The sequence below is a fragment of the Protomyctophum parallelum genome (assembly GCF_964188405.1).
Source record: "Protomyctophum parallelum genome assembly, chromosome: 2".
NCBI classification, from domain to species: Eukaryota; Metazoa; Chordata; class Actinopteri; order Myctophiformes; family Myctophidae; genus Protomyctophum; species Protomyctophum parallelum.
In genome coordinates, this window is record NC_139699.1 from 27265926 (window position 1) to 27293078 (window position 27153).

Below are 27153 nucleotides of genomic sequence, written 5' to 3' on the forward strand. Positions count from 1 at the left end.
TAGAGAAGGGGGGACACAGTGGCACGAAAATGGCTGATTACTACTTCCAGTTCACAGAGCCGGTTCGCGGGGTGGGCTGAGCTGCTTTTGTCGTGCATTCTGTTGGCACTGCTGCCACAGCGCCGCAGTCAATGGTGGCATGTTATCGGTTAAGTGGTAAATTGTGGGCACCCGGGAGACACAGTGGTAAGGTGCCTGGCCAGCACCACGGATGTTGTGGGTTCGAATCCACTGTGGTGCATCTGACTTTTGTCGAGCATATTATATATATGTATTTTATTTAAATTTTGAGTTACCCATCCCCCCAAAAGAGAGACAGACAGACAGACGGATGGATCGCTGTGCATGCATGGTAGGCTTTAGGGCTTTCCACAGCTACCCCACAACACAGTGTCGCTCATGTCCCCCCCAGCCCCGGGCTGCCCCCCCCCCCCCCAGCCCCGGGCTGCAACCCACCCTAGCCCAATGGTAAGTCCGCCTCTGGCTATGAGTTAAAACTCAATTGGCAAAAACGACGTAAATTGTGGGAATTCAACTGCTTTACTTGCTAATAATTCCTGTTTTTGTCTGTAGGAAACACAGCTGTGGAGAGCAAGAGGCCTGTACCCTGCCATCACCACAGCTACATCACAACCTGGATGACAACCAGGTAAGAGTCTGACTCATGCTTTTTGGACCATTTACCAGAACAGTGTAGCAATCAGCCATTTATCTGGTTATATAATGGCTGATTCACACTTAGTTACCAAAAATATGGTGGGATGGGTCAGTCATTACAGTATGTTAGTGGCGTGGGGAGGGTGGTACAGCGTGGGCGGGCCCCCATGACGATTATAAAAACATGTAGTCTCTGCTTCAAATGCTCTAATGACTGACACATTGGGAGCTCATTGGACTGACACATTGGGAGCTTGGTAGGCTATTTTCACTGCATGCATGTAATTAAAATGACTGAAATCGAGGGGCACGGTGGCACAGTTGGTAGTGCTGTCGCCTCACAGCTAGAAGGTCCTGGGTTCGATTCCCGCTGGGGACGCTGTGGGCACTGGCGGCGTGTTCCCTCCTCCGCGTCATCAGTGCCCATACCCGAGACGGGGGTTGGCGATAGGGCCTTTCTGTGTGGAGTTTGCATGTTCTCCCCGTGTCCCCTAGGGTAGATACCCTCACAAAAACATGCCGTAATCCTGGTCTCTAAAACTACCTCCCCCTGGCCAGCCGGGGCGCCTGATGGAGAGGAAAGGAACTGGTCGGAATAACGTGTCCCTTCCACGCGGTACGTCCGGCCGGGGAAATTCCCATCTGTCAGGTGAAAAGAAGCAGCTTGGACTCCTCATGCATAGAAGGAGGCATGAGGTCAGTCCGCTGCCCCCCCAGGTTGGCAGAGGAAGTGTAGCGCCCAGGATTACATTAGATAATTGGCACTGGGTGAAAAGAAAACTGGGTTACAAAATCGTGGGCTAAAAAATTAAAAAAAAACTGAAATCAGTCGTGGACGAATGATAACTTTAATCCATGTATAGGCTAGCCTATATAGGAAGGACCGCGGCGGGCAGCCCTGTAATAAGGGGTTTTATATCTCGATGACCACCGAGTCGCCGACCCGTTTCGTATATAGCTATATATATGAAAAATCTAATTTCACGATTTATAAGTCCTATAATGTGTGATTTATGAGACGGCATGAAAGGATCACACAGCGCTGATTCCTAAACAATTAACACAATAAATAACAACAATAAAATGATTGTTTATTAGTAATATTGTCCCTGCTGTCAACCAGGTGAAATAAATCACAGCCTTTGCTTTTTATATGAAATACCCGACCGAGACCATGCAGATTTTATGAAAGATGGTGTAGGTCTTGGTAGAAGTAGCAAATATTCAAACGAGAACTAGGGAATATATAGGTTATTTCCAGTTTGACCGAGCACATGAAATGCTCTAAAATAATAACTGAAAAGACATGTTCTACAAGCTCTCAATCCATGATGCAATGAGAGAATGTTTTCGTGGCTTCTAGTTCTATGGAATCAAAACACTGAAATCAGTCGTGGCGACTGAGAACTTTAATCCATGGTACTCTGTATATGTGCTTGCAGCTTTTCTGATATCATTCATGTCAATTACAACACAAGGGATGTCCCAACAATCCTATAGCATATATTTTTAATAAAGAAGCAGTAAACTGTTAGCAGAAATTGTAAATACATCTGTGTAGTGTCATACAAATGTACTTTTATTAAAACCACATACAATTAATGTAGATATAGGTCTACGCTCTACAGTCTACTACTAGGCTACCCAAATCCAATGATGCTGAAGTGCCGTTCCAAACGCCCGCGGTGGTGCCGGTTGAACGCAACGCACCCAGTGGTCGAACGCAACGCGTACGCAACGCGCCCAGTTGAGTCTGAGTCCCGCTGTTATCAAGTCTAGAAACGGATGTAGTCTAGAATTAGGCTGGTCAGATATGGGGAGACAGACAGACACCTGTGATCTTCTCTGCTGCTCTCACTATAGGAGGAACTTGTGGTCAGCAGTCCCTCAAGCATTCATTACCTTTTAGGGTTGCAATTTTTGTTGAGTTTGAGAAACTGTGGATTTTCTCTGACCCATTTCCCTCTGTTCCCTCTGCCTCCTCCAGGACAGCAAAACCAAGACCTGGCCTCCCAAGGCACCGTGGCAGCACTCTGCTGCCCACAGCCACACCAACACCATGCCCAATCCCAGCTCTTCCTTGTACCAGATGAACCTGCCTCCTTCCTCCCAGTGGAGTGACTCCATGCAGATGCTCCAGTCTCCGGTGTGGTCGACGGCCAGCGACTGCTCCCCCTCCACTGGGATGGCGTCCGGGTTCCCCTTCGCCCAACAGCAGCAGCAGCAACAACAACAGCAACAGCACAAACCCATAAGCAAGGGATTCAAATCCTTCCCCATCAAACACGAGCACCGGCCCTCCTACCTCCACCAGTACTGATGATGGGGCTGATTTGAGCCCCCAGTGCATTATTGTGGTGGTGGGGGGGCCGTATATATTAGCTCTGGTTTGATTGGCTAAATGCAGTGAAGCTGCGACCATTCAGCAGCAACACCCGTCAAATTTGGGCAGAAACATGTCAGCCTTGGGGAGTTCATACGCCAAGGCCAGAAGAAAAATAAGTACACACACTGGCTCAACATTTTTTTGTATCTATATTTTTCCATGTCCCAACATCCCCATTTTAGAAAAAATAAAAAGACACATTTTGAACTGCCATGTTAAACTAGAAGCGACACGTTTCATGCCGACAGTAGTTGGCATCCATGGTAGTTTCCTGTGTTGTTGAGCCATCGTCAACGTGTCTCAGTTGAGTGCTGGAGAGACGTGGTCGATGGTCATCGAACCAACTATGCTTCCACAGCTTAGGTTGTGTAAAAGGAGATGGTTAGAAGTGGGCAGGGGGACTCTAGCGAAAGCCCTCCGTCGTTGCCCCATAATTAATATACTGTGTCTACATAGCTGTAACTGCCAAATCTCATGTCAGATGACTCAGACTTACAGCTACCACCTACTGTTTCATAGCTTGTACATTACTGAAGTTAAAATATAAATATTTAGTTCTTTTTATTAAGAGGCTTTGAGCAGGCTCAGCATATAGTAAACCAGTGCAAGAGGTGTAATTTGAAAAGGAAATACACTACTTTTTTCAACAAACTGACAAGAGTTTAAAGAATTATAGCAGTAAACTATGTGCCATGTTGGTATTGATAGCACTTGCAGAATATTATTTTCCAACCAAAGCGTTGTTCAGAAGTTGAAATGGTGCTGAAGAGATGCAAGACGGTTTAAGATCATTTTTTTTATCTATAGTAAAGTTAACATGCCCTGCTGTAAGATCGCACTACTAGGGGACGTCTTTACTTCCCCCTCGAGCAAATTAATTTCCTCTTCCTTAAAAATTGGCAGGTTTGCTTCAGAATGACACTAACTACTCCTAAAAGAAAATATCCTAACTTTTGTTTCATTAAAATACAATATTTTTCTTGTACAAATATTGACAGTATTAATCTTATTTTTGTATTTTCTTACATGTTATACCATTACTGTATGTTATTATACTATAGGCATATTACATAAGACATATTTTTCCCCCTCCGAGATGTGAAAAGCACATTTTCTTTTTCTTCCTTTCCTACAGAGTTGAATTACACCATTATATATATCTAAAGGTTACCAAATATGCCAGGCTAAAACACTAAAACATTGTTTGTGTGAAGAGGGTATTTTGGGCCCTTATTTCTTCGGTTTCTATGGCAAAATGGGCTATATTTAAAAAAGGCCCAGAATGTTAACTTTTTGTGATGTTTGCGGATGCCAATGTTGCCTGTATTTATGAAAAATGACACCATGTTTTCTGAAAAACTAACATACTTAACATGTTTACAAAGAATTGTTTGCTGTATATACATATAAATATATATCTTTTTATAGTTATGTGCTTTGCACAATCAAGATATAGGGTTTGTTGCTTTTGTCTGTGTTCTCTCCCAAACTGTTGCAGCCTCTTTTCTTTTCTTTTTTTAAAGACATCATTTATGACCTTGGACTGTAACTGTTAGCATTTCTCAGCTGTGTCAAATGGTTTACTAGTGGCTTCTACAAAAAAAAGAAAAAAATGTTGCCCTGATAGAAGATATGAGGGGCTGCTTGGCTTATGTTGCTTATTCTCTTGAGCTGGCAACTAAATCTTTCCAAGTGTACCAGCAATGCAAAAAATGAATAAAAACGACTAGCAATTCAAAGTGTCTTTGTCATCACATTTACTAAAGGATATACAATTGTTTGAATTCATAATTCATATCTTGAACATACACCTGTACTGTATTTGAAACCAACCAACCAGCTGTGAATTAAATTCTGGGATATATTCAAACCTTTTGTAAAAAATATATAATGTACTAATCGCCTAGAAACATCGTGTTCAAAAGTAGCAGATCTACAAGCTCAAAACGTGGCATGTGTGGATCTGCTACTTTTGATGCTTGTGTGACACTAGTATGTAGGGCATTCATTTAAGAAACGTTTTAATACAGTCTGCCTGACAGCAACGATATGTTCACTAAGTAATGCGATTTTAAACAGTCAGTGCAAAGGGCACATTTAACCTCACAAATAATCTGGGAACCCATTTGCAAAAAAAAAAGAAATCCTTTAAATTTGCCTCTGGGGCACCGATCTCCATCCTTTCTCTTCCGGTGGTTCTTTGTTTACATTCCTAATGACAACTGACAGATTCAGCTGTGGAGCTCTGAATCTGTTTTAAGAAGAGAGATTACCCAAAAAGTGACTGGAGTGGCAACGATGAGATTCCTGTTCTTAGTTTGACTATTATCCACTTATCTAAACAGACAAGTGTGTTGTGATGGCTTTCATCATGTCTCTTCATGTTTATCTGTAGCTGCCATCGATGTTGCTGGTTCTTCACTGGTCGACTGGGAATCGAAAAACACAAAACAGGTGAATATTTAGTGGATTACAACATAACGTCTCTCTGTCTCTGGTGTAAACTTCATAGGCCTATGTCCAAAACTGTTACTTTTCAGTATTCAAATTCTAAAATAGCAGATTGTGAAGCACCACGTTTTGAGCTTACAGATCTGATACTTTAGATACCTAGTATCAAGTAGAGCATTAATTTATTAATTAACAAAGTTAGAATATGGAGATAAGGGATTTACACCCAGCAACAATACATAGCTGGTTGAACATGTCATGTTGTACAGATTATATCACAGGTTTCTTACCTTTGAAGATGGAGTGATAACATCAGGGCTTGCATCAGCTATGGTTGCCAGATAAACAATGTTGCGGTGCAGGATCTGTTGATATCTGGTTAAAAAACAAACAAAAGAGAAAGGTTTTACTTAATGGTAATGAAACATGACTCACTGTCGTGATCCATCTGCTATCAAGGCTAAGAACAGCTCGAATGACTTACTGTACACACTCTGCTGCCCTTCCTTTCTGCATGTATTCCGTTATACATCTTACTAACTGGTCGTTTTCATCAAGCAACTGGAATAAAAAACAAGAAATGTACACAACAAAGCCAACAGTCAGAGGTATTGTTCAATTATGTCAGCGGTTAACAAGTGCCACCTGAAACTTGTAAGAACATCTTTTCCAGTGACTTGCCATCCCCTTTGCTCTGGTTCATAGGAGCTCCCTAGCCGCAATTTGCAACACTAGATTTTTGAGTGGTGCAGCCACTCCATTACGGAGCTTTGTGTCCTTGGGTCCCTGGCTGGCTGGCTGTGTCCGAGCACGAAAATAGCATTTGTTGGTTTTCACTACTAAAGGCTCATTCATAAGTTTTCGATTGCTGTGGTCTGCATAAGGTATATGGCTGGTGTTGCAACTATAGATTAAAAGAAAATCACACCCGTGTGAAGTGAGTGGTGCAACTCCGCGTGGGGGTCACCAGGGGGAGGGGGACGCACAGGAACGCACCCAGGGCCCGGTTCTGGCGAGCCGCCCGTGTCCGATACGGTAGAGCAGTGACAGAGTTACCGTGTGGGGGTCCCCAGGGGTATCCCTGGAATATCCAGACCCCCGGGAATGCGCCCAGGGGGCCGGGCTGGATCCGGCGAGCCACCCCACCCCACGTCCGAAACGGTTGAGAAATGACAGAGTTACCGTGTGGGGGGGTCTCTACTGTACTGTACTGGCACACCTGAAATAATCATAATTATATATACAGTTATGTGCGTGTATGTGTGTAAGGTTGCGCACAGGTGGTGAAAAACAGCCATGCTGTTTTCGTGCTCAGACGCACCCACCCACACACACACACACAGCTCCGTAAGGGAGTCACAAAAGATATATAAATAAATCTATTGTTTCAAATTGCAGCTATAAGCGGACCCTGACCTTTGACACAGGAACAGCGAAATTGCACTTATGCAGCACGTTCAATTTATTGTTTAAAAAAAAGTTTAAAGGGAGGATCATTGCCTGCATCATGTGTAATAGTTCTAACGATCATTGGATTCCCCTCCTGCTAACGTTAGCCACCTGGCTAACATCGGCTACGGCTGGGAGTGTTATATTATTTTAGTGCTAGCTGGACATCCATAACAGTCAGCCTACCCTCTGTATCGTTTCTTGGTTGATTGTGGCTTTTCCTCGGAGTCTCTTCGGTACGAAAGCGATAGACATGTTGATGTTGTTAATAAAACATTACTAGCCTCCAGCTGGAAGTATGCATTACCACCATTACCTGGCAACCAGGCAGCTAGCCAATCAGCACGGTAGTCACTCTGGGCTATGGGATCTACTGTTTGTTTTTGTTTGGGGTAACCTCCTTAGAGTACTCTAAGGGGTAACCTCGCATCACCAGGCTTTCCACCGCCTCGAAGGAGGTCCGTATGATCCGGGCTGGGGCCGGATGATGTGGTTACGTCATGTTGTAGTATTGTTTTGTAGTCGCCAGACAGGAGGAACAGGCGGCGGCAACTTCCTTTTCCCTCTCAATAAAAGCTCTCGTAAGCGAGAGCTTTTATTGAGAGGGAAAAGGAAGTTGTCGCCGCCTGTTCTTTCTGTTTGTTGTAGGCAAACCATTGCCTACAACAACGTAAACATATCATCCGGCTCCAGCCCGGATCATATACCGAAATGAAATGGTGTCCAGGCTAGTTTGGGGCAAGCTGATCTCGACTGAAATCAAATCATGCATTGCAATTCGCTCAGCTTTAACATTACGATGGTTTAAAGCAGTGTCCACTACAGAGCCTAATATAGAGTGGTCTACTATACGTAATGCATTAGAGAAGGTGCTATTACAGCTCATAAATATCCCATATACGTCATACACACTGAAATGACAACGGTATCAAAACATATTGAAGCAAGCGAAATCCATCACACTGCTGCCACCTTGTGTTTACAGAAAGAACTGACGGAGATTTGAACTTGTAGCAGTTGAACTGTGATTCCTACACGGACCTTCCTTCTTCCTCTCCTTTCTCTCTTGTTTCTTCATTTTTTTCTTTTCTTTTTAATCTTTTATTTATTTTCCATCTACTTATCATTTATAGATTCTATATTGGTTGATTATTCAGTATGTTATTTTATTTTATTTTATTTTACAATTTCAGGCGCTCACTGTTGAAAACACTAGGTTCTGTCTGTCTGGCAGCCAAAAACAAAAGTAGCAAAACAAGGGGGACCACTGCTGTACCAAAGAATTGAGATACTCTAGCACTGTTTTTGACCAGTTTGTGACCAGCCTCTGGTCACTATTGCAAAAACAGTGCTAGTATCTCAATTAAATATATTTAAACAAAACATGAAGTATTTTGTTATTTAAATGAATATGAACTTGTTTTGTTTTTTTTGCATTATTGTCTAGAGGGAGTAAATTGTACATCTAAATCGTCATGCTCTCTTTCTGTCTGTGCAGAGTACAGTGTAGGCCTACTACCTACTTGGAGATTTTTGAGTGGTGCAACCACTCCTACAACCAGGAATGTCCGTGTGTATCATGTATCCGTCATGAGCGAGTGGTGTGCGCATGCGTGAAACCAGCAATGGCCAGCAATGTGTGGGGTAATGCTGCGTGCGTACATTTATTAATACCAGTAGGGGGTGCCAGAAAGTGCTGAGAGAGAGAGAGAGAGAGAGAGAGAGAGAGAGAGAGAGAGAGAGAGAGAGAGAGAGAGGAATTGCACCACTCGGTTCACACAGGTGTGATTTTTATTATCTTAAATAATAGGTGTAAGTCTCCACTAGACCACTACACCACTGTAGCCTTTCTAGAGGCATAGCAGACACTAAGGGTATTCACCTTAGTTTTCCATTGGGTAAATAGGCAGGATCCTGTCCAAGTAGGAATAGCTCTGCTACTACTACTAGTAGTCTTATAGGCCTACCAAAAATAAATACCTTTCTGTCAAAATATGAATTTGATCATGGATGTTGGGGTAAGTTGGAAAATGTAGAAAAGAGAGAATACAAAAATAATAAAATATTGCCAGGAGACCTGGTCTGGTGCAACTCATGTGAGAGGCTCAGCCTATACAACAGCAACAATGAAGTGTCTACTGATGTGAGCAGAGACACATATCCTCCAACTTAAGGTATGTAGGCCTACTGTATACTACATATTACCTCAGAGTCAGTCCTATAGGCCTGCAGTATGTCTCTATGTGAACTTGCAGACTGTGTGATGTTCTCATCCACATCTTCAGAGTTTGAGACAGTCCAAGGGCCAGATGAACCCCATGTACAGTGGACCAAGAACAAGGACAACATTTTTGCTTGTTGGAGTCGGAGACCAGTTGTACTATGATGGACCAAAAGGCGTGCCAAACGGGAAGGGACGGGCTGGGCACAGTTGAAAAACATATAAAAGAATCTGAAACCATATAAAACTAGATAAAGTGCCAATCGGCACAGGTCTCCACCAGGATTCTTCCTCAGCCTAGTGGGAATATGCGTGCACAGTTTCATCGCAATCGGACGCTGCGTTGAGGAGTTGTGGCGATTTGTACAAAGCGGGCTACTCCTGAAAACTGTAGGAGCCAATCGTGGCCAATCAGGATGGTATATGAGAAATCAAACAAACCTGTCTTGATCACATGACTATGGAGATCATGTGTACCGATTTGCGTGAAATTTGGATAAAATGTGAAGGAGTAATAATAGAAAATGCGTTTTACATATGTCGGCCTCCTGGTGGCGCTATAAAGAGCAGATGTGAAAAATTCCAGGCAAAGGTTTTTCCTTGGCCTCTAGGGAGTTGGCATACAAAGTTATCCACAGATCTGTGCAGTTAGAGGTAAAAACAGTTTTGGGCCAGTTATAGCGCCACCTTGAGGCTGAGTTGAAATTGTTCATGTGGCATTTCGTCCTCGGCCTAGTGGGAATGTGGGTGCACAATTTCACGGAAATCACGCGATGTGTTCATGATTTGCAGCATTTTGTTTGAAACTGAGCACTCCTGTGAATTTTGGAAGCCAATCTTAACCAATCAGGATGGAGTCTGAGAAATCTGAAAGACCGGTTTGGTTGAATGGCTCTAGAGAGACTGTGTACCAATTTGCGTGATGTTTGGACAAAATCTGTAGTGTACTGTGCAAAAACTTGTTTTGCACAAAGCGGCCTCCTGGTGGCGCTATAACAGGCCGTTCTGGAAAGTTTGGGGCAGAGGTTCATGGTTGGCATCCAGGGAGTGTGTGTGCAAAATTTGGCATCGACCAGGTTAACGGTGGCCGAGATTAGCTGCTCACGGACGGACGGACGGACACACGGACGGACGGACACACGGACGGACGGAGTGCAAAACATACTCTCCCCCATGCCTTCGGCTGGTGGAGACAATAATCTGAATCTGAAAGCTCTTCTGGTTGTCGACTCTAGTCTTCAAAAATGTTCAAGCCAAGAAGCACATATGATACATATAGTTAAAGAAGGGAGTGAGGACCCCCTACTACATAATATTGTCTGAAATGGTTTTACTTGCCGTGGTCCATCCTGACTCCTGAGTCCCTCCAACTTGCCCAACAGCCCATATTGCACTTGGCATCATTAACAAAGAGAACACACAAACTCTATTCTTTGTTTATGTGCCAAGTGCAATATGAGCAATGTTCAAACTTATGTTACTAAAAAACATACATTCTAAACATTCTGATACTATTTGCCCATACCACAATAAACAATAAATAAAAATCTACACTCTAGCTAGGTATTGCTTATTCTTTGTTTCCTTAATATATTTTTTTTACAGCAAATTGAAACTTAAGTTTCATGCTTTCTGATGACACCTGAATATCCCCACACGGATGAGTAATGTAATGGCCTACCTTATGACACTGATGACGAGCCTAGTAGTATGCAAGATACACACACAGGCAAATGCATGATCTCCTGGCAGTAGGATGCAGTCCTAAAATCTGGCCAAATGAACATACTTCGCACTAGAGGCTACATTTCTGAGCCATTTGGATTTTCATAGTCAGCTAACTTTGCAGAAGTCATAAAAAACAAGTCGCAGTTCTGTGCTGGATTCAAACAAATGAAATCACAATTGTAGGAAAAAAATCAGACCCGTCTGACTCTGAACTGAAGTGAGTGGTGCTGTTGGAGTGTCGGACTATGTAGTGTAGTCTGTACTGTACTGCCTCTCATCATGCACCTGTGCACACCATAGTCTGTACTGCACTAAGCTGGTTACACTAATAACAGCTTCCAATCATGCAGTGTGAAGCTCAACAGTGCAACTTTGTCACCTGTGCGTACTCTAAACATACATAGGGACACACGACACACATTGCTGATCCTTGGAGTGTCAACACCACTCAAATTACTACATTCTAAGAATAAAACAAGAGACATGGATACTGAACAACTCTTTATTTTCATCTTGAATAAAAACCCATTTTTGTTGAGTGTAACCCATTTGAAAGTACATCATGCTGTACATATATTCTTAAGCAATTCCATGTGTACAATTCCAGTGATTGGAAAGAGTAACAAACGTATGAAACCTTTTTCAGTTCATTTTTTTTCTTTCAGTAATATTTACCTTTTGGAATCTCAAATCAATTTGGGTACATCACATAGGTTATTGCAAACAAAAAAGCACAAAAAAGCCTGCTTTCTACTCCTGGGTACAAAAGTGATGTTTTCTGTGACTATCATGCAGTGTTCAGATATATGTACAATATCCAGTCACACCACATATTCTTCAGTAGGGAGGCTTTGTTTCAAGCTTTCACGATAACGCACAGGCTCTAGAATGTTTTTATTTTTTCTCTTGTCGTGCCATCATTGAGTTTGTCAAAAAGGTTATTTCGTTTAAAGGGAGAGCCATTAAAAATATACCACTCTGAAGGCACTCCCTTATGTACTGACAAAAAGAATGAGCCAAAAATAATGACAAATGAAAAATCTCTGTACTGGCCGCCAATCCAGTTCTTATCCCTTTGCTCAGTTTAACTAAGAAAAAGTCAATCCAGACAACAATTAAATGGACAACAATCCAAGGGGAACGGGTTACACATGGGTCAAGCTTGGAGCACCAACAACTTGTACTAGAAATGCTGCCATTTTTGCCAATATGTCAACTTAACATTAAGCAGTTTACTCATTTTTATCCTCATTTCCAGTCAACCAATTTTGAAGTCTCATCACATTGCAACTTAAGGACCAGAAAAGCATGATTTGAAAAATAAACAAGACAAAAACAAGCATTGTTGTAATAAGACACATTGAAAGAGGAAATAAAACCCAGACTTGCAGATGTCTTGCTAGAATTATACAATATTTGAAACTACAAAGCTGGCATTAATGAGGTACATAAAAACTGTAGACATGAGTTCCATTCCAAAATGCTGTGTCCATATGGGGAGGGAATTCCCAGTGTTTCAACATTTCTATGTCAAAGACCAAAGGAAAGGTCTTCAGAGGGACATACTTTGTCTTACATTCTTTTGAGAAAATATAGAAATAGAAAAAATTGTTTCATATTTCTTTTTTTCAAGTCTCATCTTTCATTCAAATGTTGGATATGGCATTTTTGGTTATGAAACCTCATGTTATTTTAATGGGAAAAAAAAGATAAGAAAAAAAAATCATGCCTCAATTTATATTAGCAAATAACTGCAATCATAGCATAATATCCTACTTTATCGCCTCTCTTCCAACCAATACTTTGTGTGCACTCTAAATAAATGGTTTAAACAAATTAAAGGCATTCTTTGACATTCAAAAGATATCTCCCCAGTTGGGCCTAATTGTATAATTGCATCAAAAGGAACATGTGATGGGAATGCTCTACATTTAGCCATTGATTGTTCCGAGACAAAAGCAATCACCTTGGACTGGCAGAAATGTGATACCTACACACATACACAAAAAAAATAAAAAAGTTACAATGACTACATTTAACAAAGAGAAAGCTAAAGCTAATTATGAACCCCATAGCCAGATCTTTTTTTCTCAGAAATAGTCCATTAGTTTACTTTGCAACAACAATCCGCATAAAGGCAAGTCAATTAGTAGGGGAAATATAATTTAAAGTACTGTAAACGTTTCTTCAAATAGAAGAAACTTGGATGGCTGGTTGTCAAAATTTGCCTGGGGTAGAAAAGTACAAAATGGATAAACTTGATATACATTCTAATAAGATGATAATCAATGACCCAAAATTGACCAAAACTCAAACTTTCTTTTCAAGCCCAACATAAGTACTATTAATCCTATACAGGTGAACGAACTGAACGAACCCTTAAACGTTCGAAACAATTTTCTTGCGTAAACAAGAGCCAAACGTTGCTGAATAAGTCACTGCCGAGAAGTGCATGTGAATGATAATATGAACGTAACGGTGGCGCAACATGAAATGAGCGAAGTTTTGGTGCCGAGATACATTTCAGAATCAGCTTTATTTCAGAAATCAGCTTTCATTAACTGAATATATCCAAAAAAATAAAGCTATTGATCACATTGATCTGTGATCCAAGAACTCACAGTATCAGTGGGCTGTTATTCTGCATACATTGTAACACATTAACAGAACATTATCAAATACAACTTCAGTAAGAAAGGAACTTGGATAAGATGCAAAAATACTGAATTATTCCACCAAAGTATTTACACGTTTGTCCTTCTGATGCCTGTGTATATATCAAAAACAAAACTTTTGTTGTTGTAGAAAATAAAAAGAAACGTTTCTTTTCCAAGTGGAGAAAAGGGGAGATGGCTGAAGAAGCAAGATGAGGGGCTACAACGCTGTGGATCCACAGTTGATGCTGTGCTAGGCAGCCACTTTGTTATCCTTCTGGAAGAAAGCCAAACACATTTAGAATCCAGCACAAATCTACTCGGCAAAGACATTTTCAAAGGGTATGAATGAATTTCATTCATCCATCAATTCACAATGACATTCATTGAAATATGGTGCTGTGTATAACCACCTGTAAGACATTTAGATCCCAACGAAAGAGCACTATTGATGCACACTTAATGGCTGCAAGTTGAAGATGAAGCAACACAAATGACTGCGTTTTGGTTTCAAGAGAAAAATAATCTGGTCTAGGAGTAGGAGTGAACCGTGTATTTTCTTAACCAGTCAGTCCAATGGATCCTCAAACTGTCGTTCAAACCACCCAACTCAGGTTTTTTCCTCATTTAAAATTACAAAAATGGTCAAAAACCTTTGAACTCAACATGAGCTAATACAAGGACACATTAAAGTATGATATTGGTCCTATTCCTGCTATGCTCAAGTCTACTGCATTGGAAATCAAGTCAGACCGCGATCCCTCACAAAAAAAATCATATTTGAACTGGGGAACCCCCACCACGCAGGCAAATCTCGGAATTGTAGGCATATAGTTTGACCACAGATAAATATTTATCGCACTGCGAGAAGTTGTGAGCTTGTAGATCAGCTATCATGTTTGGCTCTTTATGAAATATTTGTTGGTATTAACAAGGTCTTAAAAAGTAATCAAATAAAGCAAGCCACAAGAGGTCTCAGGTTACCGTGGATTTGACCATGGCTGAGAGGTGTAGGTCTTCTACCCTCTCAGCCAAGGCTGAGAGGTGTAGGTCTTCTACCCTCTCAGCCATGAGAGGGTAGAAAAATCCGTAAAAGTAAGCTGGGACCTCTTGTGGCTTATTGCTTTTGTAAAACCATTACAAACATATAGCAATATTAACCTCATATCCATTCACAAAAGTAGCTACGTTCTGCGCCACCAGAGCGAGCCACACACTTCCTTGTTTTGCTTGGCAAGTAGACTATGTGACGGGAGAATAGCACTTGATGTCTTTACGGGGCTGCCTGGAGCCACACATTCAGTCATGAGTGCGGGCAGTGCTTACACGCCCAGCGTGTGTAAGGCAATCAAGTGTTCCCCTTCCCCAGTACAGCTAAAAGGCTGCAGGGTCAGCTGGGAATGATACAAAGTGATTGAAGGTGCGGCTTATCTGTGTCGTCATGTGACAGTAACCAGCTAATCAGAATGTATTGGGACTAACCGTTTTAGAATTGTAATTTTAGAAATGTGAAGATACCCTGTATGTTAGTTTGTTTACTGTTGAGTGAGAAAAGAAAACAATGTTGCACATTAAGCTAGTTATCTGGGGACTCCCAGTTTGGGGCCACTGCTCTACTGAACGAAGACCCTGCGGCCATGTCTATCTGAATCTCATCAGGCAGATGAAGTAGAATGATTTACCCTGTATTCAAAGTCAGAGAACTCACGGCCACCCCGGCCGCTGCCTCTGAAGGGTCCTCCCCTGAATCCGGGTGGAGCTCCGCGTGGCGGACCGAAGGATCCTCTGCTAGCCGGACGCACTCGACCCCCGCGTGGCCCGAAGTTGCCTCGGCCGCGGTAGCCTCCTCTTCCTCTGCCGTGCCTCACGGGGAGGCCGAAGGTCTCCGCGTTCATCCGCCTCTCCTCTGCCCAGGTTGGCCTACGATGATCCCTGGAAGAAAATTTACATAAGACATTTAAAATTAACTATACGTTTTCCCCTTCAAACGTATTTCCACAGTGGAAATATACAGCGTTTGAGCTATATTTGAAATATACAGATCTTGAGCTGTATTGTTCAATCCCAAACACTTGCTGTCACAATTATGCAATTTTACACAATGATTTGTTGTCACACTGTACAAGTAATTGTGATTAACGATTTAATTGTGTTTTTGTTTTGTTGAACACTGGAACTCTTAGCCTTTGAAGTTCCACGGGCCAGATATGACAAATAACAGACAGGCAGATATAACGGACAAAGAAAAAAACAATAGTGGAACTGGAAATAACCCATATACAAGCACCGTTCCATTCTATAACATCAGTAGAGTTGAGCAGGAGATTGGATGAGGTGACAGCCCAGGGCAGACAAATGCACCGATGCATGCAGCTAGCTGCTAACAGCTACTTGTTATAGAGCGTCGCAGTCCCTCCCCCTTTCAGAAAAACGAGTGGCCCAGGAAATGAAAACCCAATGCATTCTCCCATAGGCATTTCTTAATTTATTTAAAGACCTTTTAAGCGCTGTACGAAGCCAACTCTTGTCGTGACAAATCATGACAACACACACAAATCTTCGGGCCAAACAAATAATTACAAAGAAGAAAAACATCAAAAAAAGTGTTGTAACCTGCCGTTTTTTTCTACTTTCTAATTCTTTGTTTGGCCCGAAAAATTTTGTGTGTTGTCATGATTTGTCACGACAAGAGTTGGCTTCGTACGGCGCTTAAAAGGTCTTTATATAAATTAAATAAGAAATGCCTATGGGAGAATGCATTGGGTTTTCATTTCCTGGGCCACTCGTTTTCTGAAAGGGGGAGGGACTGCGACGCTCTATACCAACGAGGCAATACACATTTGCGTTGAAAATATATCCTCCATAGTATCACTACTCTCGCTAATTTAAAAGAAACCCTCTCTAACGGTTCTGGGTACTATGGACGTCTTGTGTTTACGTTACGAGGGTCTCTGTCTCTCCACCGTGCTGCGTCTCACATTCATAGCTGCAGAATGAGGAGGAGGTAGGGGCGAGTGGGCCGGTCACAGGCACAGCTGCTCTTAAAGAGACAGGCAGAATAGCAAATTTGACGGCTTCGGCCATCGCTACACACCCTCTTAATTTTTTGTTTTTACCCACGACGGAAATCCATGCGATTGTGATGATGCAAAATCATTGACATTATCCAAATAATTGTGATTAGGTGATTATGTAATAATTGTGACAGGCCCTATGAATAGGCCATAGAATGTGCCATCTTTATAACTGTTTTAATTCAATTACTAAGATCAGATAAATTATCTTTCAACAGAGGGCGAGAAGCTTAGGGCATTTGCCTGGGTGAAAAAAAAGTGCAACTTACCTCTGGTATCCTCCTTGGTCAGCCGCCGATTTCCTTTAAAGACAAAACAAAAACACAAGACAAGGGACTGAGTCTTTCAGAATATTAAATTGAAACATGGGCAAATTGTCATTCTACCAACTGCCATCCAGCTATTTAGACCTGACCCATAAAACCCAATTGCATTTCTGAGACACAGAGGTAGCTCCCGGATAGAAAGGTATATGGAACATACATAGGTTGAAACAGGTCTAAACGGTCCTTTTCTAAGATGAACAATAAGGCCATCACACAGCTAGCACTTTCAATATCAAATGACCATCCCCTGTATCGCTTCTTTAACCTCATGCCATCTGGACAAAGATACAGAACCTTGCCATGGAAAAAGTTCTGTTTTAGTAGGAGTTTTGTCCCCTCAGCCATTAAACAAACTGCCCTGCCGATAGGATGGTTCTGTATACTGTGGGGACGTCATGGTTTTGTATTGTCTTGGTGTTATGTGCTCCGTGTTGTTTTTTGATGTGGATGTTTGAACAGACTGTGAAGACGAATATCCATCGGGACAATAAAGATTATTCTTATTATGTCTGACTAATAAAGTATAAGTCTACATGCATCTATTGTATAAATGTGTATACACAACTCTACCTTCCGTCACAGGACAGGTTATCAAAGAAGGACTTGGACTTGTCATAGTAACAGGTGGCAGTGGCTGGATCCTCCTCCTCAGTAGCAGCAGCAGGAGCAGCAGCAGTAGTAGTCGTTCCTTCAGCAGCCGGTTGCTCAGTCTGTTCACTGCTCTCTCCATTCAGAGCCTTCTCGGGTTTGTCATCTTTATCAGGACATGACATAGAAAAATGTAAGTTGATAATTCATATATCGTCCTTATCATGCGGAAACCGCTTATATCCATATTCTAACTTTTTTTCCATAAATGAATGCCCCACTTTATCATACTACAGCGTCACACAACAGATAGTGGGCGCGGGTGCGTGCAGTTCAAGATTGGGCGCTCCATTGCTGTTGACATCACCTAGCAACCCAATGCTAATGTAATTAGCATCACGACATCATCGACCATAAGGATTATAAAAGACCAATTGGCGTAGATCTACTCTAATGGCGCTGGGTCAGTTAATTCAATTGGCGTAGATCTACGCCAAAGGCGGGGAATGGGTTAAGACTACCACCTTTCAACTTAAGCTTGCTCTGCAGCTCCTTGTCAATCTCATCCTTGTTGAACTGGGCATTGGCAGTCTCAAAATCAAAGTCTTCCTCAAACTTCATGGGCCCATCCCTGCGTATGTTGAATCGGCCTCTGCCACGGTTTCCTCCGCCACGTCCCCGACGTGGAGGTGGGGCTCCAGCTAAAAACAGGGGCACATTGTGTAGAAATGATGTCATATATTATTTAAAAAAAATATATCTTGTTAATAATACAGTATGTCACAGTGTGACACCATCAGCTTGTACGTTGTATATAAGGATTAGGTTAAGATGGTGAGCCACCTGCTCTACTGAAAGCAGCCAGAGGTCAGTGTGCTGCTGGAACACACAAAATTCTTAGGTTTCTACTTTCTAGTAACGATGCTAACATTTTTGTATTCAATTAATTGATTCTTCCAGTACTGCCACGATCTTTTCAGTACATACTCTTATTTTGAAGGCCATGAATAAAGCTTGTTTTGACCAAAAACGCAATCTGGGAAACGAAACCGAGAAATGCATTTAAAAAAGGAAGATCTGTTTACATTTAGGCAGACTTTTCACTTCTGGCTTTATCAATCGCCTAGCAACCCAGAGCTATGCATGTGGTGGTGAAGAGTGCGATCTAACTTAATCAATAAAAACCCTTAAATTATGGAATACTTTGTCAATGGCAGAGTGAACGGTTAGATTTGAAACATACTTTTCTACTGGGAAACCTATGAGTGAACCCAATCGTATATTATATATGCCAACCACAATATAGCAACAGGCATACATAAACAATTTACCTGCAGCCTGACGTCTGGGATCCCGGTGGTCAATATGATGCTCATGATCCGGATGAATCATCTTCTGAACCTCAGGGCCTGCACAGCAATACACAATTATAACTAATAAACATTTTATTTAGCAAGACCCATCAGGTTAGTTGATCCAACCTAAGATCAGTATCGGCTACAGTATTATAGGATTTTTTCTTCTCTATTGGGGCTCCCTGGCACAAAACATTTTCAGATTTCAGATTTTCAGATTATCAATTTGGGGGTCCTCCTGAGTACAAAAACGTTTAAGAACTATAATAGTAGAATCGGCTTCAGGCCTATGGAGTAATAAAATAAAACAATATTTTAAAAAAGAAATCTCACCCCTCCTCTGGTCCAGAACATCGGGGGGTTTCTGGATGCCAATGGAGGCAGAGGGTCTGGGGGCCAACGCAGCCACTGAACTCCTCTGTGGAGCTGGGAGAGCCGGACCTGGGAGGAGTAAGGGAGCCGTCTGCACCGCCTGCTCCAGAGTGGGACTCTTCCTTAGTGGGTCCAGAGGACTGGTGTGTCCTGAAGAAAATGACAGTGAATATGTCAGGCAAAAACCTCACCTCCATATTCTAACTTTATATTAAAAGCTGCACTTCGAGCTTGTCGATACAGGACATCTGTCGCTCCCTTCCATAAAACACCTGGGCAACACTCCAAGCAACCTAGGCTCCCACGGTCTGGAATGACCCCCTTTTCGTTTAGGGCAAGGCCAAGATGACTTCCCCTTTTCACCAATACAAACCGCAGGCCAGTTACGAGCCTTCTTTCATGAAAAATGTCCCCACATTTTTCCCAGTACATAACAGCAACGCTGAATGCACTGGATGCATTCATGGTTAGGAGTCGGAACATAGCCTACTAGTAGTGGACAGTATACCTCTCCCAAGTCCCAATCAAAATTAATCTACGCCGTTAAAATTTTAGTCAGAATGACAATTAAGTCTTGTATGACGGGAAAGACTTACAGTGACGGGTTGCTTGACAACTAGCGCGAATAAACCTAAATCCTAGATTAAATATAGTCTAGGCTTAGAGTCCTTTCATCTGTCTGCTTGTTGCTGACTAACTGCCTCCCGCAATTGATGATTCAGTCTAAAGCCCAAACCACACCAAAGGGTCAGGTTGGGATAAAACGGTTTATAAGGTAGATCAAACCAATGCAACTCATTGCAAGTCAATGAGTTGCATTGGTGTGGTTTACCTTAAAAAACGTTTTGTCCCAACCCGACCCTCACCGCCGGCTGTAGAAAAGGCGTCTTATTTAAGTCACAAAATTCAATTCGGCCATTACTAATCTGCCGACCGATAATTTCACTTTCATCAGAAGCGGTAATAGTGTAACCATGACAATCTCCTCGAACTAAGCCTCAATTCAGAGAAGAAAAAACACAGCTGAAGATCGCCCATTACAGGAGTCTATGCAGGGGCCCATTACAGGGGTCTATGCAGGGGTCATCTTGCTACAGTCAAATACACTGACCCGAGCGTTGCCTAGCGACGTGGAACGCTACTTTGCAGTAGAAAGAAAAGGCTATTCTGGATAAATAGACCCCAAATTCACGTGATTCCCATCAATGGCAGTAAAAGTTAAGCTTTCTCCCCACCGTACAGACTATTGTGTGTGAAAAGGTTGTTGAATGCACCTGAGAGCCGACACTGATGCTAAAAATATCTAATGGCTTGATGTCAGGTGAAACAAATATAATACCACCAGTTGCTTCAGTGAATTTACAGACCTTCATCTTACAGAAGAGCAGCAGTACGTGCTAGTTTTATTTCAGAAATGTTTGGCAACAGACGCTTTTATTTTATTTCTAAAAAGGGTATCTTTGAAAAACAAAGAAAGGGTCCCACACACTGTCAGACACTTGCCAGAATGTTGGGTCGACGTTTCAGTCGATTAGACCTTCATCATGATGAAGGTTTTTTTTTACAATAGAAACGCTGGCCACTGGTCTGCATTTCTATTGTAGTGTACTGGCATGGATTGCGTTGGTGTGGTGTTGTTGTCATATATCATTGTAATGTTATTAGTGAAACACCATGCTCCGTTTAAAATAAAAAATATGTTTCAGCAATAACAAAAATAAAGTACAAATACATTGGCTTGTCAAATTCCCACAAGACACTTCCCTTTAACTTTAGCGAACTACGGTAGTATAGCACAGTGTTTCCCAACCTTTTTTGCTCCAGGGCACACTTATCCTAAATATCATAAATATCATATCCTAAAGATCTCGGGGCACACCATACGGTGTATAGGCCTATCTATATATATACCGTACATACATTATATATATGTATATATAATATATATATATATATACACACATACAGTGTTGGGATTAATAAAGTGACAACTTTTACAATATCTCCATTACCATTATCCAAATTAATTCCTTATTATATATTTTTTTTTAATACATTTTGGAGAAAGAAATAGCTCATATGCAATGTGAAATGCCACCTAATTCTTAATCCTTTTCCTTGTCTTTATTATGGGCCATCTTGTGAAAGCTGCATGCTTATTATTGTGAAGGGTCTCAGTTCTCACAGCCTGCATATTTCCACGTGCTAAAAATAGCTGATCGACAAGCTCACAACGCGTTGCGTTGGCTACGCGTTGTGAGCTTGTCGATCAGCCATTTTCAGCATGCAAGCATAACACGTGTACGACGAAGAATAAATCAGGCATCACTGCGCTTCTGTCGAGGGAGGGAGATATATTTTGTTGGGCGAACGAGGTGATCATGTTTGGACATCTATTTTCGTGGCACATTATGTTTAATCACAACAACGTCACGTTTACTTTACCTCCTCATTGTTTGGGTCGGGGGACATGTAGGACTGTATGTGTCTGCTGTCTACGTGCATATGCGCTCTGCGCGCTCCAGTCTTTCGGGAGGTAGCGAAATGTAGCGTCTTCTGCATGCATCCAAGCATTAACATTTCAATGGCCGAGCGTCGTTAGTCTATTGTTCCGTGTTGTTGTTATCGCACGTCTAATGGCTAGACGTGTGACAACGCAACAATAGGAAGCCTGCAGCCCAGTAGCTATAATATTGCTTTCGGGGGAGGGTTAGTGTGCCGCCTGATTTTGACAGAAAGTAACACTAACTTAGTGTTACTTTCTGACAAATCAGGCGGCACACCTGGACATATCAAAGGCACAGTAAAGTGCCGCGGTACATAGGTTGAGAAACACTGGTATAGCAGTCCGTTGTAACTTGTCCATCATTTATGCTAGGCTAGTTTGATGCTTAGTTTACACCACTGTTTTCGAAACAGTGGGTCGGGAACATTTTTTTTAGGTTGTGAACCGGTTTTTATGGGTTGCACACACTGCCAATAAATGGCAAAGGTGCCACACGGACTCCAGTAAGATCTATAATGCACATAAAGTGGAACCAGATCCTTGGATGACAATGTAGCTGAGCACCCCTCCATCTCAGGTACAGGCTTTAGTTCAGACATACTATTGGTCCGACTGTCATTAGACCGACAACCTACCTCTCAAACCCTAACCTATACTAACCCCAAGCACGGGAGCAGCGCATGTTCGACCGCATGTCATGTCCGACCGTTGTTTCCACATGTCGGTCCGTTGGTGTGTCTAATCTGAGTGTGCGTCCCGATTAGATCACAAGCTCTTCATCCATTCCATCTTCAAGCCCACCCACACTGTCGAAAAATCGGCACCTTCTGCAATCTGCGTCTATTTTTATTCTATACTTTCCTAATTTACAACATATTGTTCAGTCCTTAAAAAAAAAATCACAATTAGTTCACAGAACAGGTATTTCTTACCTCCTCCAACAGTTCCGTAAGGCTGAGGTACTAGGGGGGTGGAGCCAAACTGGCTGTAGGGTGCCATTGGGGCCCTGCTGAAAGGTGCATAGGAGCCCACAGACTGGAATGATGGCGGAGCTGCAGGAGCGTTAGTGGTGCTAATAGAGGACTAGAGAGACAAAACACACACACACACACACACACACACACACACACACATTTATAAAATACATTATCAAGGGCACAAATATTTTTGCTTCTGATATCCCACACAATCGGAACGTCCCAGTGCATGAGTCCAAACAAGCCCTAAATATACAGAATATAGGCAACACATGCACATGAATTTATTCAGTCAACATTGGTCACTTCAATCCTTTTCCTCGACCAACTGCCTATAATGGAGGAGATTGAACAGTATGTTGCAAACTGCTTCGACAACCCCAAAACCGTCAAGCCTCTGACCACTAGCCTGTGGACATAAAAACAATGAGCTGACACATATAGCCTAGTTGTATAATGGCTTGTACTGGTTGATATTTTACTTGTTTAGTGAGAAAATATTCTTCTAAACTTGAATCAAAAGCACAGCCAACTTCCAATAGTCTCTGCTGTTCATCTGGTGTATTTGCAGTTATATTTGCAAATACGTTTGGGTCAGAGCAGAGGAATCAAACATGGGCGAATAATTTGGCAATAATGTTAACAATTCTGTCATGCCTGGCTATATACAGTCCTTTGTAAATACTACTGCCGTTTAATATATGGGACAGACTCTATGGTCTGATGCTGTCCATACCCATGATTATTGGGATACCAGATGGAGACACACACACACACACACACACACACACACACACACACACACACACACACACACACACACACACACACACACACACACACACACACACACACACACACACACACACAGCTAGTCTACATTGACAGTTAGGGCTGTCACAAATAATTGACAATCAACCTACGATTAAATGTCGCACAAATAAGTGTGATTAATGATTTCATTGTGTTTCTGTTGTTGAACAGCTGGGACATTGTCATTTCTGTTTGGCTTCGTAAACTAAAGTTGCACAGGGACTTGTAGATCTGCCATTTCCACTATTTTTGAAAATGTTGGGAAATGTATGAACATTTTCCACATGGAAAGGATTATGATTAAGCAAAACATAATTGCTACGCTACCTGCTATGAGCACAACATGTGTATGTGTTTATGTTATGTTTTACAAATAATTTAAAAAAAAACTAAAGGCGAATATAACTCGTACAGTATGCAATTATGTCAGATCATATAATTACTTTCGTTAGCATTCATTCGTTTTCATTGAGTATAAATTAATGTAGCTGAATGTAACATTTCCATCATGGCATATGAGGAACAAGTTATCGATAACAGACTCAATCTCCCTGAGCCGACATGACAACCATGATCTTGCAACTGTATGTAGTGGTGAATTGATTCTTACTTGAACAATTGCAGGGTCCTGGGGCAGACTGCTAGTCGCTTTAGGTGGCTCACAAACAGTCAGGTCTTTGATATCACTCCCTCGGAAGATGATGTACTCGAACACTTCATCCCTGGGTGGAATGGGCCTTTCGGTGGGGCGATCTTCGGTACCAAATGAACGAACTGTGTGCAATGACAATACATATTCAGTTCACTGTAAGTGTTGAAGGCATTCTCAGTTTTGTTAGCTTTATTATCACGTTTGTTATTATTTAGCATTATTATTAGTTTCGTGCTTTTATGTTTATTGGATAATTCGTGGGGACTGACCACACCCCCAGGCCTAATTGATTGACAGCAAGGGCATATGTAGGCCTGGGTGATATTGGGGAACGGCATGCACCTGAGTTGACAGATGGTTTTACCAGTGCCGCCCAGAGACACCAAAGAACATTGTCAAGGAAGTTTGTATGCATTTTAACAGATCACTAAATACCAAAATGAACTTCAACCTGTGGACAATGTGTTCTTTATACCTGCGTACAATTTAAGTCTCAAAGTGCTTCATTGGGTTTTGTTGAATTGTTTGGAACCGACAAAAGACTAATTACAGTAAGTACAAAGTGCCCGAGAAACCACTATTTAGCAAGCTATTCAATGTTTAATATACACAAGTAAGACGCGCAAACGCGGGAAGCGAACTCAGCTCGTAAATTGCAATAACAACAATTAGAATAAATTACATACTTTTTTTTTCTTTTTAGTTAGTAATTTTTTTAAGTTTTCTACTGTGTGTGTGTGTGTGTGTGGTTGTTTGTGTGTGTGTGTGCTACAGCTGCGCCCTCTGGTGGCGGGCGGGTGGTGTCACAGAGGGACAGACAGACACACAGACACAAAGACATGATCTGCAGGGTCTCATAGTTAGTGGCAGTGCTCACTGCGTTCGCAACAAGCAAGGTGTTTGCAAAGGGGGTGGTTTAGGTAGAGACACAATTAACCCAGCCAGTTAAAATCTAGCGATAACATTTGTCTGGAAGCTGCTCTGTGGATGAGACTTGTGAATAAATATATAAATAGCTAAACTGACATCAAGACGTTTAACATATTTGGCGATCGGGATGACGGGCTGCGGCGAGTTGAACATATCGCTGTGCTTCCAAATAAGCCGCTGAGCAAGACGTAAACAAAGAGCACAAAAGTGTGCACTGGGGTTGGCTAATGAGCTAGCTTAGTGAGCTAACCGCGGTAGAAATACATCCCTGATCCCGGCGATAATAAAGTCGGCGTTCACCGTGGTGTACAGTAGCATCTGGTAGTGAGGTAGTCGGTGGGGTAGTTTGGTTATCTTACCTTTAGCGAGAGCAACGGTGGAATTCTCAGTATCTATGGTGTATAAAATTCCTTCATAGCGAATCTCGGCCTTCGAGACGAGGCTAATTTTGCTTCCAATATAAGGCGTCCCTCCTCCACTCATATTTGACCCCCTGTTTTTTCCTAACTAAATTTAAACTGGTACTCTATTCTTTAAAGAACCTAACCTTTAGGTAGAAAAACGGATAATAACCCTCTTGTATCACTGCTGCACAGATATAAAGATAGGTTTTTAATTGAGAGACAGACGAGTGAACTGAACAAGCTGCTACCACGACGACATGGCCGAATTCATTTTACTTCACATGGCGCAAAGGACGCTGGGAAATGTTCTGCGCAGTGTTGCCAGATGTTGCGAGAGAAATAAGCAATCATGTCTAGGAAAACAAGCCCAAAAGAAGCGACTAGAACAGTGGTTTTCAACCAGTGGGAGGAGGCCCTTGCTATGTTTCACCAGTTTCAATTGAAACGGGCCTCCACCCTCAGGGGGGCCCCCACACTCTGACTGATCGCCAGGCGTCAGTCAACCTGCCCACCACGGTGCCACCCTTGGCCTTCTCACTCGCTCACTCGCTGCCTTGCTCTCTCCCATGATGTTAAGTTACACCTATTTCCTGTTAATATCCTAGGAAAAATGTGCGGCATTGGGAGGTAAAAGGGAGACACTTTATTGTGAAGGGACGACAGGATGAGGAGAGGTGTTGTTGTAACGGACCCAGGAATGAAATGGATGAAAGGCTTTTATTTTGAAAGGCTATGTGGGAAAACAGGAAGCTTGCTCACTCACCAGGGTCATACTGTCTGATAAAGAAAGCCCAGCATGCATCACCCAGGGAGAAATGTTTGTTCCTCATGTGCTCCAAACCATGAGCATGGAAAGCTCACCAACAACCTAACCTAACCTAACCTCACCAACACAACAGGATGAAATGGAACAACAAACAGATCAAGTGAGTGCAGACCAATGAAATAACAAACAAATGAAATGGAAATGGAACTGCTGGATTTTAATTGTTGATTCATTGGTTTTAGTGACTTTTCTGGTTGAGTGACATTGGGACACCCTGGAACAAGTTAGCACCTAGCTGGAGCATAGAGTTATATATACTCTAAGAGCTGGAGAGGGAACAAGGTGAATGTTATTTTTATGGTTATTGGTTTGTGTCATGTTGTTGGGGGATCTTGTTTTATTGGTTTGTTTATATGATATTATGGTTTGATATGAACCTTTTTATTGGTTATTTGTAAACGTAATTGTTTATATGAATGCCTCACATTATTGGTTATGTCTGTCTGTATTGATTATATGTTTGTGTCTTGTTTTTAGTTTTCACGTTGATCCATTAAAGAAACTTCACATCATCAGTCGGCCTTCAACCTCTTTGTCCAGCCTGGTTCGCTACAGTTGTTGCTGCCTAAATGTCGAGAGTAATGGCTGCAGCGCGCAATATTGAACAGTCAAAACTATTTGTACCAATACGCCTGTATCAAAAGAATAATCATGTCACTCATATTTGGTCTTGAAACGGGCCTCCAGATTCCTAAGGCCGCCCCTGCAGGGACCACCAGTGTTCCTTGAGGGGGGTTCCAGGTGGTCCCAAGCTAAATGATGGCGAGTTAGTAACCAAATGGAC

General features: G+C 42.0%; 3 protein-coding genes across 5 annotated transcripts in view; 1 reads left to right on the forward strand and 2 right to left on the reverse strand.

Moving 5' to 3' along the window:
* Positions 1–4766, forward strand: part of garre1 (granule associated Rac and RHOG effector 1) — a 55298-nt gene extending 50532 nt beyond the window's left edge. Inside the window, exons 13-14 of the mRNA XM_083759491.1 lie at positions 574–649; positions 2645–4766. Of these exons, the coding sequence (XP_083615617.1) occupies positions 574–649; positions 2645–2977 (409 nt within the window). The 3' untranslated portion in view covers positions 2978–4766. The remainder of the gene's footprint in view (positions 1–573; positions 650–2644) is intronic.
* A 17-nt stretch (positions 4767–4783) lies between these two features.
* Positions 4784–7262, reverse strand: ss18l2 (ss18, like 2). Its single transcript, XM_083759492.1, has 4 exons — positions 7130–7262; positions 5979–6055; positions 5785–5869; positions 4784–5472 (listed from the first exon to the last, which is right to left on the reverse strand). The coding sequence occupies exons 1-4, from the start codon at positions 7196–7198 to the stop codon at positions 5413–5415; spliced, it is 291 nt and encodes a 96-aa protein (XP_083615618.1). The 5' UTR covers positions 7199–7262; the 3' UTR covers positions 4784–5412.
* Positions 7263–11380: 4118 nt separating this feature from the next.
* Positions 11381–25818, reverse strand: lsm14ab (LSM14A mRNA processing body assembly factor b). 3 transcript variants are annotated; one of them, XM_083759743.1, is made up of 10 exons: positions 25499–25818; positions 24168–24331; positions 22700–22850; positions 19223–19411; positions 18866–18943; positions 18059–18235; positions 17517–17700; positions 16890–16922; positions 15255–15478; positions 11381–13823 (listed from the first exon to the last, which is right to left on the reverse strand). In XM_083759743.1, exons 1-10 carry the CDS (start codon positions 25620–25622, stop codon positions 13816–13818), a joined length of 1332 nt encoding a protein of 443 aa, XP_083615869.1. In that variant the 5' UTR covers positions 25623–25818; the 3' UTR covers positions 11381–13815. The 3 variants fall into 3 exon arrangements, with proteins under 3 accessions (XP_083615869.1, XP_083615868.1, XP_083615867.1); XM_083759742.1 differs by having other exon boundaries at positions 11381–13820; positions 15229–15478; XM_083759741.1 differs by having other exon boundaries at positions 15229–15478.
* Positions 25819–27153: the final 1335 nt, after the last annotated feature.

Coding starts and splice junctions, on each gene's coding strand:
- ss18l2 (XM_083759492.1), bottom strand. CDS start 7,198: ATGTCTATCGCTTTCGTACCGAAGAGACTCCGAGGAAAAGCCACAATC. Junction 5,870..5,978: donor AGGGCAGCAGAGTGTGTACA/GTAAGTCATTCG, acceptor TTTTTTAACCAG/ATATCAACAGATCCTGCACC. Junction 5,473..5,784: donor TTATCACTCCATCTTCAAAG/GTAAGAAACCTG, acceptor TTCGATTCCCAG/TCGACCAGTGAAGAACCAGC.
- lsm14ab (XM_083759741.1), bottom strand. CDS start 25,622: ATGAGTGGAGGAGGGACGCCTTATATTGGAAGCAAAATTAGCCTCGTC. Junction 19,412..22,699: donor TTACGGAACTGTTGGAGGAG/GTAAGAAATACC, acceptor CATTTTCTTCAG/GACACACCAGTCCTCTGGAC. Junction 18,236..18,865: donor TCCCAGACGTCAGGCTGCAG/GTAAATTGTTTA, acceptor CCCTGTTTTTAG/CTGGAGCCCCACCTCCACGT.